We start from the raw sequence: 17,565 nt of genomic DNA, 5'->3' as shown, positions 1-17,565 counted from the left end.
AGGATTCCCTTTTTAATGAACTGAACATATTCCTGTGTTTCAGAGTAACACTTCACATTCAAAAAGATTAAATACAAAAATCAAAAATATGACCACAAATTTAAATAAATGGTTTACAAATGCAGTATGCATTAATTAAAGAAAACCTTTTAAGAATCTTTGAGGGTTGTTTTAATTCCTCAGCCATAGCTTCTAATTTTCCACGGTCTATCATTTTCTTTGATTTCTTTGTTTTCTTTCTTTTTGGGAAAATAATGTACTTCATCCCAGCTTTTCGAGCTTTCTCAACAAGAACGATGTCATCATCAGTATCCTCTTCTCTTCTAAAAATAGGTATTCTTTCCATTGGTAAGTCTACCAGTGCTGGTAAAGACTCATCACAGCTTTTAGTCAATAGGTGCTTAGAAGGGGAGCTTTTCTCAATCTCCGTCTCAGCCGCTCGCTCAGATAGCTGTCCCTTCATAACCTTCAACTCTTTCATGCTGGTTTTGAAATTAGCAGAAATCTTTAACACTGTTTTGCCTTTGAAAGCAGACATATCTGGTGCAGAGACTGATCTTTTAATAAAACTTATCTGTTAGAAAAAAGAAAGCTGAATTTATTTGATGTTCATCTGAAACAATATTTATGTATTACGTTTACACAATTTTAGTAGATTGGATTTTAGTATTTAATTTAAAAATAATAAAAAAGATACATAGTTTCACAGAGGCTATACTATTCAAAACATTTTTAAAATAGTATTTAACCTAAAAAAACCTACATTTGTCAACATGTTTTTGAAAGTATGTAAGCCTATGCAGTAATACATCATTATTTGAAGCTGACAGATGTTAATCTTAACAGCAAAGTATTACAAGGAACCAGAGATGAAGATGTAAAATTCATATCTTTTATTCAAGTTTAATTTTATTCAAACCAAAAGATTTATACCAGTGGAGCCACCATTCATAGAAACGTGTATTGAGGCAGGCATGGAATCAGGACTAGTGAGAGACTGTTTGTCCTAGACACACGGAAAGAGAGACAAGATGAGAGGAATGTGGTTTAATTAGGCCAAAAATTTATTACTTATCTGGGAACTACCTGGTGATAATTTGTACAATGTAGGCCATGATTCCTACCTTAATGATTTCTACCTGGTCGAGTGCTGCCATCAGCCACCCTACCCCTCCACAGCTAGTCTCAGCCCATTGCTGTGACCCCTATCACTGTCCCTTGTATGAGGATTAATGAGCTGGGGAAAGAGGGTTGTCTCCTCATTCTACCAGACATTAGGAGTCCCAAGCCTGTTCCCCAGCTACTTTAGGGAATGTGTTTGTCAAAGATATGGCAATTTCCTGCACTATCCTTGAAAAACCTTACCGAATCAAGTGTATGTATCTTTGGAGTACATATTATTAATGCAAAGTTCATGTATTATTGTGGGTCTGGATGATCAAAACTATATTGAACAGCGTGGCGGACAAAAATAGTCTATTGGGACATATGAAGTGGAAGTATCTATGGGAGATGAATGCAAATTCCCCACCTCCAATTATGCAAATACCCAGCCTTTTGAAGCTACCCCCTGAGGAGAGGGTATTTGCCTGCTGGTCACCTGTTACATGAGGCCAACATCAAAGATCCATGCTGTATCAAGAAAAGACTGCACTATTCATAGTTGTTCCCATTCTGAGCCAAGGCTGGTATGAACTTGTAACCACAGAAAAACCCCTTTGAAGGACTGGCTCCTATAAGAGTCCTTGTTGCAGTTGGGGGTGATCTCTGGTATGCTTATCAGCATACACATAGGTTCTTTTGTTGTTTGAATATGTTTTCTCTCTAATGCTTTCACTTTAAGATTAAATGTGCTTGCTTAGAAAGAGCTGTGGTAATTTGTAACTGCTGGCAATTACAGCAGTTCATAACCTTTCGAAAGAAAACAAAGCACAGACCCTAGTCTGGTAAGGCAATCTGGCTTGCTGGGTATATCAGAGTATAGGCAGGGAACTATACAGCCTGGAAAAACCCCAGTCAGGAGGAAGAGAGGTGATGGCTGAGGAGCCGGGAGAGTAGAGTGGGTGTCCTCAAGTGACCACAGAGGGTGAATACAAGTGCAGTTGTCCTAAACTGTAACATCCTTCCCCTAAATCCACTTCCAATTCTGATTTATCAGGAAACTGGATGCTCTTTGAGATGAGTACCTGCACTGGACACCCTCTACCTGCTAAGTTGTATAAAACTTGACCCATACCTCCAGGCTTACCCTGTTAGGTCTCTGAGTTGCTCTGGGGAAGATGAAAAATCCCACCCCATTCTAGCAACTCTGGCCGTGAGAGAAAAATCCCTTTCCTGTCCTCAAAAAGGTGAAGAACACAATGCTCACAGCAGATCAAAAACCCACTCCTCTGCTAATCCCAGGGATGGGAGGGTGGGGAGCTGTTAACTGGGCATAGGAGGGGGCTCAGACTGGAGGGACAAGGTTTATATACCCTCCACTAGATGTGCAGAAGACAATGGCTTATCTTAGCCCCACTGGCCTGCCCACCATCTGCTTGGGCCCACCTCGACCAGGTCCTGCAAGAGGGCACGCCCTGCCCACCCTCCACCCCAGGCCCTCCGGACCTTTTCATCGGGCTCCTGCCCCGTGGACACAACCGGCCCCCCCCGCCCCTTCACTGTGAGCCGACTGCATGACTTGCAGCTGGTTCATTTCCAGACCGCACCAAGGAAACATCTGTACACGCTCGTGCTCCACACCCTTCACTTCCTCACCCTTGTGTCCCGCCCTGACACAAAATGGCAGGGCCTCCTGCCACCTTTAAAGGGTGAGGAACCCTGGTGGGCCAGCCTATACTCTACCCTGGTCCTGAAGCTTGCCGTGGATATCAGTTGACGGCTCCTTCATGGGGCCGTGATCACGGGCATGTATTTGGCACGGTTTACCCCTGTCCCAGACACCTGCCCCTTCTGCAGCGCGAGGGAGACCCTGGCACACGTTTACTTGGAGTGTGCCAGGTTGCAGCCCCTATTCCGGCTCCTCACAAATATTTTGTTACATTTCTGGCTACACTTTTCCCCTCACCTCCCTATCTATGCACTCCCTATCCGTGGCCCCACAAAGCAATGGGACCTCCTGGTCAACCTCCTCCTGGTTCTGGCTAAAATGGCCATCTATAAAACCAGGGAGAGGAGGTTGGCCAATGGAGACTCCTGTGACTGGGGGCCTATTTCCGATCCTCCGTCCGTTCACGTGTCCGGGCAGAGTTCCTCTGGGCAGCATCCACTAACTCCCTTGACGCCTTCGAGGAGCAGTGGGCGCTGTCTGGGGTTCTCTTCTCGGTGTCCCCATCAGGTTCCCTTTGTTTGACCCTTTGACCGCACTCCTGTTCCTTTTATTTTGTTAGTTGTCCCCCAAAATCACTTGGCTTCCAGGTCCTGTGGATCCCCCCCTTAGGCTGGGGGGAGACCTTTTAGCAGTGGGCGGGCTTCCACCCGTCCACTTCCTGGATCCCAATAGGATCTGAGGTGATGCCTTCTCCCCCGACCCCACACATCTGGAGGGGGGTACCCCTTAAGGAGCTACTACCCTTTCTTCCCCACCAGTCCAGACAAAGTCTCCCCACCTTGAGGTTGCAGGGATTGCAATTTGTGCTACAGGGAATCAGAGTCAAAGTTTGAGGGGAACGGTACACTGCTATACTTTGTGTAAACAGAAAAACCACAACCTGATTACATCCAGGATACAGACCAGCTGTTACATGCTGGTGTTTAAATTGAATAATTATAAATCAGGTACAATTTGCAGTGATAAAAGTATGCTTTGCCATAAGTTTTTACACTGTTAATACCAATTCACTGGTCTATTTTAAAAATGTACACAGACTGCTGAGTAGCCCTGCCCTGCGGCCAGGTACCCCAGCTTTCCAGTGTCTGCAGCTCAAGCGCAGCCCTGCTATGCCAGAGCTTCAAGGGGTTCAAGGCTTCCTGCTGCTAAACTGGGAGCCTGGCAGTCCAGGAAACCTGACTCAGGCATGGGCTCTCAGGATTTCCAGGGCTCCCAGCTCCTCAGCAAGGAGCCTGGAAGCCCTGATTCTAACTGGGGCTCAGTTCCTGGTTCTATGGCTGGAAGCTGGGAAGCCCTGAGAACCCCAATCTCATGGCCAGGTCGTGGGCCAGACCTAGCAGTCAGAACTAGATTCTGCAGTCACAAGATAGGAGTGAAGAGTCAGCTGGGTCAGGATACCGGAAAGTAAGAAGCAGGAGACAAACTGGAGATCAGAACCACGAGTCAGGAACCAGAGTCAGACCAGGTCAGAATACCAGAGCGTCAGAGGCAGAAGCGAAACTGGAAGTCAAGAACCACAAGTCATATGCCAAGAATCAAACCTGGTCAGGATGCCAGAAAAATCAAGCTGGGGAAGTGGGCAGCAGAGTGGAGCCTAATTGTTCAGACAGCTTCCTGTTCTTGCTTCTGACTTAAGTAAGGCCAGTGGGCCAATCAGCCACTCTGCCAGCTGGACCTCAGGGATGGAACCTCACACTGGGGCTGGGCTTTGTGGGTCCCAGGTAAGGAATTGTCAGCAGGCTGCTAGGTAGAGGGTTGAAGTATGCCTGCTCCCATGAGCCCTGTGGGCCTGGATTCAAGACTCACAGGTCATATCACCACCCCCTCCCCCAAGGGCACTCTCCAGGAGACACGGGTTCAGGTTTCTCAGCATGGCTCCCATGGAAGACCCAAACCAGGATGGGAGTATGAATGTTTTCAGCTGGCTCCGAAGTGCATTGTTCTGAGCCGTAACCCTCTCAATCAGTTAAGTACCATAATTTGCCCCACTTGATCTTAGAGTCGAGAACTTAATGAACAATGTATTCCTCCTGACCCTGTACTTTCACCGATAGGAGCAATGATTGGGTTCTATGGAGTGTATGGTTTTAAAAGCAAGACATGGAACATGGGGTGAACTCTGAGGGATCAAGGGAGCTGGAGCTCGAAGGTGACTGGGTTGATTTGTCACCATATCCAGTACGAGCCAAGGAATCGGTGGCCTAGTTTCTGAGAGGATCTGTCCATGCAGATGTGCTCTGTAGAAAGCCATACCTTTTGTCCTACAGATCATGCAGGGCTCTGTTATCTACTCTTGTCCACATGCATTTTGTAGTCTTCCTTCACCTTTTCAAGGTGTCCCATCACTTCATCTTGTATGCAATAGATGTATTGTACTAGGTCCAATGCAGAGTTGGCGGAAGATGTGGGTAGCTATGGTGACATCAGGGGTGGTACCCACAGTTGATAAAGAAGGAGCTGTGGCCTGTGGATGCATGTTCTGCATTACTGTACAAGTACTCAGCACAGGGAAACAGTGAAGACCAGTTATCCTGGTAATGGTTGATGTGGCATCATAAATATCGTTTGAGGATCTGGTTGATTCTTTCTGTTTGGCTGTTAGACTGAAGATGGTAGGCAGAGGACAGGTGCACATGGACTCCTGTTTAATGAAGGGCTTCATGTCAGAAACAGGCAGTAAACTGTGGTCCCAAGTCGGAAGTGATGTGATACTAGAGACCATGAAGGCAGACTACATAGTTTATGCAGAGTCAGGTGGTTTCACCCAGAGAGGGTAAACCCATGCAAAGAATCATAGAATAGAACATCAGGGTTGGAAGGGACCTCAGGAGGTCTACTAGTCCAACCCCCCTGCTCAAAGCAGGACCAATCCCAATTTTTGCCCCAGATCCCTAAATGGCGCCCCCAAGGATTGAACTCTCAAACCAATGAAGTGAGCCCTCTTAGAAAAGCAATCTATCACTATCAGAATGGTCGTGAAACCACTGGATTCTAGTACCTGCACCACGAAGTCTAAGGAAATGTCCCTCCAGGGCCAAGATGAGGTATCCAGAGGTTAGAGGAGACCACACAGTTTCTTGGTGTGGACACACCTGGCAGGAAGCTATAAAGCTCTCTATTGTGGGGTGCATTCAGGGCCACCAGAAGAAACAGGACATTAATCGTAAGGTTTTATATCACCCTAAACTGTCCTGCCAGGGTGGAGGCATGGCACAGTTGAAGAACCACCACTCTTGCAGGTCCTGGGGGAACACAGATGCAGTCACTTTTAAATGTGATCCCCTCCTGGGTGTCATGTGGTTCTCAGTTGATAATGGCTATCTGATGGGGTGAAATTCCAGAGACAGGCAAAGTGGATGAGTGCAAACAGGTTCTGGCAGCAACTCGCATTGAGGAAATTATGGGATTTGAGTATGTTGGCTGGTTCTGGACTGGGGCCCTGCTGAGTCACAGCCACATCTTCAGGACAAAGCGTTGGCCTTGCCATTTCTAGTTCCCAGCTGGTACGTCACGATAAAGTTGAACAAGGAGAAAAATAGGGCCTACAAAAGCTGTTGTTGGTTTAGGGCCTTGGCCTGGCACAGGTACTTCAGGTTCTTATGATCAGTAAACACTTGGATCTGAAGACAGACCCCCTCCAAGTAGTGTCCTCACTCTTCAAAGGCAGTATTAATTGCCAGGAGCTGCTTCTCCAAGATTTTATAGTTTCTCTCTGCAGGGGTAAGCTTCCTCAAACAGTAGGAGATGGGGTGCAGTATTTTTTCAGGTCCATGTCTTTGGGAGAGGACTGCCCCAATTGCCATACTAGAAATGGCTTCCACAATCAAAGCTTGTATCATGTCTGGGAGGGCCAATACAGGAGCAGTGGTGATGGCAAGCTTCAACTGTTCAAATCCATGCTGGGCCTCTAACAAACAATGGAACCAGGCATTTTTCCAGAGTAGGACAGTGAGGGGCTTGGCTTGTTTTGAAAAATTCAAAATGAATCTCGAGTAAAAGTTCACAAAGCCTGAAAAATATTACAGGTCATGCACACATCAGGTGGCTAACCAGTCGCAGATAGCCTGGACCTTGCATGTATCCATCTTGATTCCTTCTGGAGACAGGATGAAACCCAGGAATTCAGAAGAAATCTGATCCAATATGCACTTGTCAAGTTTAGCATAGAGTCTGTGTTTCTGTAGTCTCTCTAGGACTGTACAGACATAAGTGGTGTGTTGGTCCAGATCATCTGAGATCAATATATTATCTAAATATACTATCACAATCTGGTCCAGTAGGTCTTGTAGCACATTGTAAATGAAGTGCTGGAACATTGCTGGGGCACTAGTCAGTCCAAATGGCATAGCTAAATATTCAACTGGCTATAGCAGGTCTGAAAGGCAGTATTCCATATATCCCCTTCTCAGATACAGATGAGACTGTAAACTCTCTGGAGATCCAGTATAGTGAATATGCGGGCAGCCTCCACATGGTCCAAGAACTCAGGGATCAGGGTAGTGGGTAATGGTTCCAGATTGTTATCATATTTAGGGCTCAGTAATTGTCCCAACGTGGAGGGAGGCTTTCTGCATTGTTATTCTCAAAGACATAGTTCTGGTGCTTGGGAGGTAAGTTCCATCATTCCCCCAGCAAGTGTTTCAATGGAGGCGACTACACCTACTTGAGCCTACTTGGGTTTGGATACAACATTCACTGGTCCCTGACCATGCTGTCCACCAAATTCTGACAGGAAAATGTCCTTCTGCTCTCGCCAGTGAATAAGGTGCAGCCAGGAGATGCCAAAGATCTGGGAACATGCAGGGAATTGCATTATTTTTCTGTATCCCTCAATAATGGTCTCCATTGGGAGAGTATCTTCCACAACTAGACGTGAAGACAGTTTCATCAAGAGTTTCAATCATGTCAGGAATGGCCTTGTGCAGCAGGAATCTGTACGGCCCAAGCTGTAGCTGCATCCATTAAATTGTCCGCTGCTCCAAAATTGATGAGGGCCTGTTCAAGGGACATCTGTTGTGGGTCCCCCAGGATGTGCAGCTGGACAGGCACTGCAAATGAGAAGCCCCTGGATAGGGCTCAGGGTGTGTGTCAGTAAGGGACTAGGATATGGGGAAGTTCTCTTCTCTAAAGGCCCAAGCTTGTTCCCACCACCATGCCTGGACCAGCTTGTTTCCCATGCTCCTCGGCATTCATACTGCCCAGGCTGAGATAGGGTGGCCAGGTTCACCATAGTAGAAGCACAGATGGCATTGACGAAGCTGTTCCTTTTCTTCAGCTGTAAACCACTGATGAGCCAGACTGGTTTCACGGGAGATAGAGAAAGTCACAGTTCACAGATAGGAGGGCTGCAGGAAACCTCTTTTCTCCTCCCTTTGTTCTTGCAACCAATTATCTGTGTGGATGGTAAGGTCCGCAAGGCATCTAAGCCTGTAGGTTTCTCTACGTGGGCCAGTTCATCTTTGATTTCTTCCCACAAGCTCAACTGGAACTAGTACAGCTGCGCTGCTTCATTCCACTCTGTATCCGCTGGGAGGCGGTGGAAGTGCGCCGCTAAGGAGGCCACTGTGCTGTGCCTCTGCTGGAGTCCCTCAGGATGGCCTCTGTCATTTGAGCTGGGTCATGGAAGATGGTTGACATCAAATAGAAAAAGCCAACCCAGTTTGACAGCACTGGGATATGGGACTACCAGCTGCAGGGAGGCCCAGTCTAATGCATCACCTGTCAGCAGGCTGATTACCAAGGCTATCTTGGCCCAATTAGAGGCATATATTTGGGGATGTATCAGAAACATAAGGCACCATTGGTTCATGAATCCCTGGAACAACCGGGGGTTCCCATCGAACCGTTCAGGCAAGGGTATCACAAGCCCCTGTTCAGGGCAAGGCACTGCAGGCTGTGTTAGCTGCACAGTATTTTTCATACTGAGCTGCCTCACTTGCTCCTGCAGCTGCTGGTTGTTTGAGGTCAGTGGCACAACTTGGGCCTGCAGTTCTTGATGATCTGCCTGAAGGGAGAGGGCCCATTTGAGCAACTCCGGTGCTTCTGGTGGTGCTGCTAGTTTCATCCTTCTTGCTCTGCAGGGTTAGCCTGGTCCAAATAACCTGTCACATCTGGGTCACAGGCAGCCAGACTTAGTGGTCAGAGCCAGAGTCGGCAGTCACAAGACAAGTCAAAAGTCCGCTGGGCCACAATACCAGGAGATCAGAAGAAGGAGGCAAACTGGAGATCAGAACCACAAGTTGGGAACCAGAGTCAGGCTGGGTCAGGATACCTTGGCATCAGAGACAGAAGACAAACTGGACATCAGAATCATGAATCAGGAACAAGAGTCAGGCCAGGTCAGTATACCCGAGGGTCAGAGGCTGAAGCAAAACCATAAGGCAGGAACCACAAGTCAGATGCCTGGAGTCAAGCCAAGTCAGGATGCCAGGAAATCAAGCAGGCGGAGCAGTTGCAGGAAGCACAAGGCAGAAAGTCCAGAGCAAGGTGGAGCAGGCCAATCAGCCCCTCTGAGACTCTGCCAATCAAACCTCAGGTTTCAAACCTCACACTGGGGATGAGCTTTATGGGTCCAGGTGAGTGATTGTCAGCAGATAGCTAGATGGAAGGTTGAAAACTGGCTGCTACCATGAACGCTGCAGGCCTGGGTTTGAGAACCATGAGTCGTAACACCCAAGATTTTAGCATTTCAATATTTGGTTTAATTCTGAACAACAAAACCAAATTTTTAAAAATTTCTTGCAAATCAGAAACCCTAAAAAATGTTTCAGAAACAGCAACATATTGTGTTCCTGAAATGAAATAAATTCCCAGGTCCAGCAGTAGTGCAGCAGTGAAACTAACAAGAATGTCAGTTTCAGTAAGCAACTGCTGAGGCTCCTTGCCCCAGTGTTGGGTACCCCAGAGCACCAAGATTCCCAAGCCAGCTTCGGAGTTGACTTCCCAAGGAAGTGGGAAGCCCTACTTCTCGCCAGTTGCTTTCACATTCTCCTCCCCACCACACACACACCCCCCTTCCAGGCACCACGTTACATTCCCTGCAATCTATTCACAATCCCTTCCCTGGCAGGAAAGGGTCATCTTAAATAGAGTCCACAAACTGATCTGCCTTAATAAAATATTACCCTTATAATGCTGTTAAGGTCAAAGTCTTGCATAGGTTGCATGATTGGTAAACAAAATATGCATAATTTATTGCTGTCTTATGCAATTTGACAGGTTGCTAGAAATATTATTTATTTCTATAGTACCTTAAATATGCATGGCACTTTACAGATAGAAAAAAATCCACAATGTTGCTATTCCAATCTGGTTAGAATCTAAGAAGCAAACCTTTACTCACAGATCTTGTCCAACTTACATGTGATTAAGTAGGTAAATACTACTCACATGAATAAAGGCGCTAGCCAATTCCCTCTGAAGTCAACAGGAGACTCTCAATACAGACCTCCAGCTTTCTATTTTGATATTAAAAGATTCCATGCAATCCACTTGAAAGAGAACTTTGATTTAATCTCATTTTTTTTAAATTAAGCAGAAAGGAAAACTTTAGAAAAGCAGTTAACTGTAAATATTTCTTATACAGAATTATTATGCTGGAAGTTTTCTTTCTTAAAATTTACTGCAGATTGAAACAATCAAGCACCAAAAGGATAAAAACTGGTCTATAAAATCTAAAGGAAAAAATAAATAAAAGTGACTAAATTACAGTACCTTTAATTTTTCAGAAGCATAAAAATCTAGGCAGGAATGGCTTCTTCTTAGTGTGCTTTTTGCCTACAAATAAAATAAAATGAAAATAGGTCTATCATAGTCCATGCCAAGTAAAAGTGGAGTCTTCATTTACTCCATTCTTAATTACACAATTTTCAATAAGAATGATAGTTCTTCCTGACAAATTTTCTGTTTTAGAGCTGGTTTTATGATATGAATTTATGCAAAAACTATGTTAACACAACACTAGGATTACAAAGTTAAAATTAAAACAAAAGCAAGAAAACATTAAGTGACTATGTTACACATATTTCTTATCATCAAATCTTGGTTTTCTTGTTAGATATAGAGCTTAATATAGCTCTAGTTATGTTATTAAGTACATACCATAAAATATTACCACAAACAAAATATTTAGTTAGTTTAATATCTTAGGTTGCATGAGGACACACTCACCTCCCTTAAATCTTGAAAGCATGTAAATAAGAAGCTAAAGGTAAAGTCTCTAACATTCCTTCCTACCTTCACATTACCTACAATGTGGTCAATGACACACTCCAATAGTCTATAGGGTATTCACTTCATCTTCAACAGGTATAAAAAAGCAACTGCATCCAATTCATAATCTAATGCAAAAACTTAATAGTGACCTCATATGTTTTATATTTACAGATTAGCACATCTAACTATCACATAGACCATTCATTTGGAAAATTATTCTGCCTTAATTCTGTTGAGACTGCCATCGCAGTTTTGCACGTGACCATGAGTTGGATGAAGCTCAGGTATATACTGCTTTTCAGTAGGTATGTTCCAATGAGCTAATGCAATTGTCCCAGCAGCAGCATGTATGCCTGCTGAGCACCTGGTCAGGCCAGAATGTGCAGTGATGTCATTAAAGGGCTATTCTTCACTTGAAAATTAAATTAAAGTTAGAACATGCCTTTCAGGAGTTGTATTAGTTAACCTGATGTTAAATGCTGCTTTGCAGTAGACAGTAAACTCAGGGACAAGGCATATTTAACATTGTGTCAGCTTGTCATGGTTAAATATATGGTTCCAGTAGTTTACCCACAATCAGCTGACACAATGTTAAACACAGAGATCCTTGACTGCAAAGCCATGCTTAACAGCATGTGAGATAACATGACTCAAAATTGTGTTCTAACACAACCTACCTTTCTAGTGAAGACAAACCTTGGATGATAAACTCCTTTCAGTTACACTTCCTTCCAAAACAACTTTAATTGCATTACAGAGAATCCTACAGTATCATATAATACTTTTATAGTAGTGTGACAGGGTGAACCAGGACCTTTGAGGCTCCCTGCTGGAGGCCTCTCAGTCCTACCACACCTTGCCCCAGGAAAGGAGCAATGAAGGTTGGTCCTCCAGGCTGCCTAGAAAGGCTGCAAGGAAGAAGCCAATCAGAGCACAGCAGCCTCAGATAAAAGGAGTTGCAGGGGCTAAGCATGGCAGTTCCTGGCTGGGACCAGAAGGGGGAAAGACAGGGAAACAGTTAACTGACAAAAAGTATCTTTGAGTGTAACAGATTTATCCAAAGATTACAAATGTTTTTGGTAAGCCTTTAACTCTTGAAAAGGAAGCAACTGGGAATAATTTAAATTGAAAGCTATCTTACTGAGATACATACATACCACCATATAATTGTAGATGTCAAGATCATCCTCAGACTCTGAGTCTTCTTCATCTTGAAGGTCAGCAGAAAAGTCTTCAGTTACAACACCCTCAATAACATTACTCTGTAATATTAACATATTTACTATTAATTTTACATTACTATTAAAATTTTAGTCAGCTACAGTAAATATAGCAATATGCCAATTACTAAAGAACATACTATAGCTAATCTAAAGTTTAGGGCTGTCAAGCGATTAAAAAAATAACAACAATAGTATACAATTTATTTAAATATTTTTGGATATTTTCTACTTTTAAAATATACTGATTTCAATTACAGCACAGAATACAATGCGTACAGTGCTCACTTTATATTACTTCATTACAAATATTTGCACTGTAAAAAAACAAAATAAATAGTAAAGGAGTACTTGTGGCACCTTAGAGAGTAACAAATTTATTTGAGCATAAGCTTTCGTGAGCTACAGCTCACTTCATCGGATGCATTCAGTGGAATAAATTTGTTAATCTCTAAGGTGCCACAAGTACTCCTTTTCTTTTTGTGAATACAGACTAACACGGCTGCTACTCTGAAACCTGTCAAAATAAATAGTATTTTTCAATTCACCTAATACAAATACTTTAGTGCAATATCTTTATCATGAAAGTTGAACTTACAAATGTAGAATTATGTACAAAAAATAACTTCACTCAAAAATAAAACAATGTAAAAATTTAGAGCCTACAAGTCCACTCAGTCCTACTTCTTGTTCAGCCAGTCACTCAAACAAACAAGTTTGTTTACATTTGCAGGCAGTAATGCTGCCCGCTTCTTGTTTACAATGTCACGTGAAAGCGACAACAGGCGTTCACATGGCACTGTTGTAGCCGGCGTCACAAGATACTTACGTGCCAGAGGCACTAAAGATTCATATGTCCCTTCATGCTTCAACCACCATTCCAGAGGGCATATGCCCAGACCAATGACGAGTTCTGCTCGATAATGATCCAAAGCGGTGCAGACCAATGCGTGTTCATTTTCATTATCTGAGTCAATTGCCACCAGCAGAAGGTTGATTTTCTTTTTTGGTGGTGCACGTTCTGTAGTTTCCGCATCAGAGTGTTGCTCTTTTAACTCTTCTGAAAGCATGCTCCTCCCTCTCAGATTTTCGAAGGCACTTCAGATTCTTAAACCTTGGGTGGAGTGCTGTAGCTATCTTTAGAAATCTCACATTGGTACCTTCTTTGTATTTTGTCAAATCTGCAGTGAAAGTGTTCTTAAAATGACCAAGTGCTGGGTCATCACCCGAGTATGCTATAACATGAAATCTATGGCAGAATGCGTGTAAAACAGAGCAGGAGACATGCAATTCTCCCCCAAGGAGTTCAGTCACATATTTAATTAACTTTTTTTTTTTAAACGAGCATCATCAGCATGGAAGCATGTCCAGTGGAATGGTGGCCGAAGCATGAAGGGGCATATTAATGTTTAGCATATCTGGCATGTAAATACTTTGCAATGCCAGCTTCAAAAGTTCCATGCAAATGCCTGTTCTCACTTTCAGGTGACATGGTAAACACGAAGCGGGCAGCATTACCTCCTGCAAATGTAAGCAAACTTGTTTGTCTGAGTGGTTGGCTGAACAAGAAGTAGGACTGAGTGGACTTGTAGGCTCTAAAGCTTTACATTGTTTTGTTTTTGAGCGCAGTTATGTAACAAAAAAAAAATCTATATTTGTAAGTTGTACTTTCATGATAAAGAGATTGCACTACAGTACTTGTATGAAGTGAATTGAAAAATACTATTTATTTTATCATTTTTACAGTGCAAATATTTATAATAAAAAATAATATAAAGTGAGCACTGTACACTTTGTATTCTGTGTTGTAACTGAAATCAATATATTTGAAAATGTAGAAAGATGGATTTCTGATGGAATTCCAAATGTAGAAAGATGGATTTTTAGATGATTTCCAGAAGATGATTTCCAGTTTTAGTTAATCACATGAGTTAACTGCGATTAATCGACAGCCCTACTAAAGTTTTTATAGAATTGCTATTTAGTTCACATTTAAGATGTGCAGACACTGCAGGCAGATTCTCTGTTATGGTCAAAATCTATTTGGTGTGACAGCAAGTGAAGCTACCACCAAGCTGGCTGGTGCTCCCTGATTCTCTAAACAGCTCCTCCATGGCCTTGGTAATTTATGCCACAGGAAATGGTCCTCAACGCACTAACAGTTAGGGATAGGCAGAGCACAGCTCACTCTGGCTGTACCCCCTCATGATGAGACTGAGAGGGACTGGCAAAGGAGCTAACTATCCCAGGTCTGTTCCTGCTGTAGACTCCCCTATGCATAAGAAAGAATGCCTCTTTTTACTGCATCTCTTGCACTGGATATTGTATATGGATTGCTGGCTTCTCTATAGCCACTGGTCCCAGCAAAGGTGCAGAGTAATGACTTTGAGTGCCAGCACCAGGAACTAGATATGCCCATTAGCTTGGATGGCATGTCGGCTGTCAAACATGTTTGCATTACGAAGATTTTATTGTACAACAACATTACAAAATTTAAAAAAACACTGACATTTTCTAAAATTGTTTTCTCTGTCTAAAATGCTGGGGAGCGGGGAGGAGGGGTTATCACATTTTAATAGGAACCAGTGATAGGATTCTGTACAAGCGACTTCATGTAAAGTAGCTTTATAAGTTTTATTAAAAGAAAAAACACACATTTAAAAACAACGTACTAGCATATAAAAGCATTAAGTGGTAAAGGTCGTATATATTACAATGTAATTAAAATAAACACTATACCATATCAAAGGTGGCCACTATAACATATAGCATAATTACTACTGGAAATTCTATTATTTCAGAAACTGAACTTAAAACCACAGCAAATTATGCAATACATATTATAACAACAGATCATACATAGTATCATCTATAGATATTAATACAGAAACTCTAATACAAATAGTAGTATAAATAACTACAATTAGAGTGGTATACATCTTCAAAAGGTAACAATACACAGAAAACATTTAAAATATTTACCTCATACGTAGGAAATAAGGTTTCCTTCATGAAAGACAGTGGAGCAGAAAATTTTGGTGGAGCTGGAGCCCAAAACATTTTTAGAGTTCCTGGATAAACAGAAACCTTCAAAACCAACAAACTACAGTTAGCTACTAAAACCAAGCTAAACATTAAACGTCTTTATATTATTATTATCTGAATATAACTGTTTGGTGAAAAAATGCCAAAGTTCACTTAATATGCTTTTGAGGAAAGCTGCAACCAGAATAATGAAATTTCAAGAGATGAAACACACTTCTACGCCAAAATAAACTATTCAGTGTAGCTCTCTAAAATTTTTAATTAATTGTTAATTGGCATTTCTCAACCTAATGCTGGCATTGGCTATCATGCAGAAAAGTGAGGTCATTTTTGGCACTAGCAACAAGAAGGAACTACAAGTTTCTAACTTGTTTTACTAATCATTTAACAATTAAAAGAAACCCTAATACTTAAAACAAACATTTTCAATTTTAAATATTAAAAGTTTTCCTTCTTATTGCTAAATCAATACTAAAGCAGATAAGAAACCGACTAGCAGATTCTCATGTCTCACACACTGCCATTGTTACAAATGATATAACTTTTCAGAAGATGGCAGGTTCCAGCATTTGGCTCAGACATGATCACTCTACTTAAAAACTTAGCTTTATAAAACTTTAAAGTAGGGCTGTCGATTAATCGCAGTTAACTCACGCAATTAACTCAAAAAAATTAATTGTGATTAAAAAAATTAATCGCAATTAATTGCACTGTTAAACAATACCAATTGAAATGTATTAAATATTTTTGGATGTTTTTCTACATTTTCAAATATATTGATTTCTATTACAGCACAGAATACAACGTGTACAGTGCTCACTTTATATTATTTTTATTACAAATATTTGCACTGTAAAAATGATAAACAAAAGAAATAGTATTTTTCAATTCACCTCATACAAGTACTGAAGTGCAATCTCTATTGTGAAAGTGTAACTTACAAATGTAGATTTTTTTGTTACATAACTGCACTCAAAACCAAAACAGTGTAAAACTTTAGCGCCTATACATCCACTCAGTTCTACTTCTTGTTCAGTCAGTCGCTAAGACAAGCAAGTTTGTTTACATTTACGGGAGATGCTGCTGCCTGCTTCTTATTTACGTTACGTGAAAGCGAGAACAGGCATTTGCATTACACTTCTGTAGCCAGCGTTGCAAGGTATTTACATGCCAGATATGCTAAACGTTCATCTGCTCCTTCATGTTTCAACCACCATTCTGGAAGACATGCTTCCATGCTGATGATGCTCATTAAAAAAATAGCGCATTAATTAAATTTGTGACTGAACTCCTTGAGGGAGAATTGTATGTCTCCTGTTCTGTTTTACCCACATTCTGCCATATATTTCATGTTATAGCATTCTCAGAGGATGACCCAGCACATGTTCGTTTTAAGAACACTTTCACAGCAAATTTGACAAAACCAAAGAAGGTATCAATGTGAGATTTCTAGAAATAGCTACAGCACTCCACTCAAGGTTTAAGAATCTGAAGTGCCTTCAAAATCTGAGAGGGACGAGGTGTGGAGCATGCTTTCAGAAGTCTTAAAAGAGCAACATTCTGATGTGGAAACTACAGAATCCGAACCACCAAAAAAGAAAATCAACCTTCTGCTGGTGGCATCTGACTCAGATGATGAAAATGAATATGCTTTGGTCCGCTCTGCTTTCGTTATCGAGCAGAACCCGTCATCAGCATGGGCACACATCCTCTAGCATGGTGGTTGAACCATGAAGGGACATATGAATCTTTAGTGCATCTGGCACATAAGTATCTTGCAACGCCGGTTACAACAGTGCCCTGCGAACGCCTGTTCTCACTTTCAGGTGATATTGTAAACAAGAAGCGGGCAGCATTATCTCCTGCAAATGTAACCAAATTTCAGCGATTGGCTGAAGCAGGACTGGGTAGATTTGTAGGCTCTAAAGTTTTACATTGTTTTATTTCTGAATGCAGTTTTTTTTCTATATAATTCTACATTTGTAAGTTCAACTTTCACGATAAAGATATTGCACTAAAGTACTTGTATTAGGCAAATTAAATATACTATTTCTTTTGTTTTTTACAGTGCAAATATTTGTAATCACAAATAAATATAAAGTGAGCACTGTACACTTTGTATTCTGTGTTGTAACTGAAATCAATATGTTTGAAAATGTAGAAAACATCCAAAAATTTAAATAAATGGAATTCTATTATTAACAGTGCAATTAATCATGCGATTAATCGAGATCAATTTTTTAATCGCTTGACAGC

General features: G+C 42.0%; 1 protein-coding gene across 1 annotated transcript in view; it reads right to left on the bottom strand.

Annotated features, from left to right (window-relative positions):
• Positions 1–17,565, bottom strand: part of TTC6 (tetratricopeptide repeat domain 6) — a 129,076-nt gene that overhangs the window by 72,018 nt on the left and 39,493 nt on the right. Inside the window, exons 7-9 of the mRNA XM_077819995.1 lie at positions 15,247–15,351; positions 12,202–12,306; positions 147–574 (exon numbers count right to left, since the gene is read on the bottom strand). Coding sequence (XP_077676121.1) covers positions 147–574; positions 12,202–12,306; positions 15,247–15,351 — 638 coding nt within the window. The remainder of the gene's footprint in view (positions 1–146; positions 575–12,201; positions 12,307–15,246; positions 15,352–17,565) is intronic.

Source organism: Eretmochelys imbricata, chromosome 6, assembly GCF_965152235.1.
Source record: "Eretmochelys imbricata isolate rEreImb1 chromosome 6, rEreImb1.hap1, whole genome shotgun sequence".
Taxonomy (NCBI): domain Eukaryota; kingdom Metazoa; phylum Chordata; order Testudines; family Cheloniidae; genus Eretmochelys; species Eretmochelys imbricata.
Note: the sequence above shows the minus strand (reverse complement) of the source record. Positions and strands in the feature narration are given on the sequence as shown.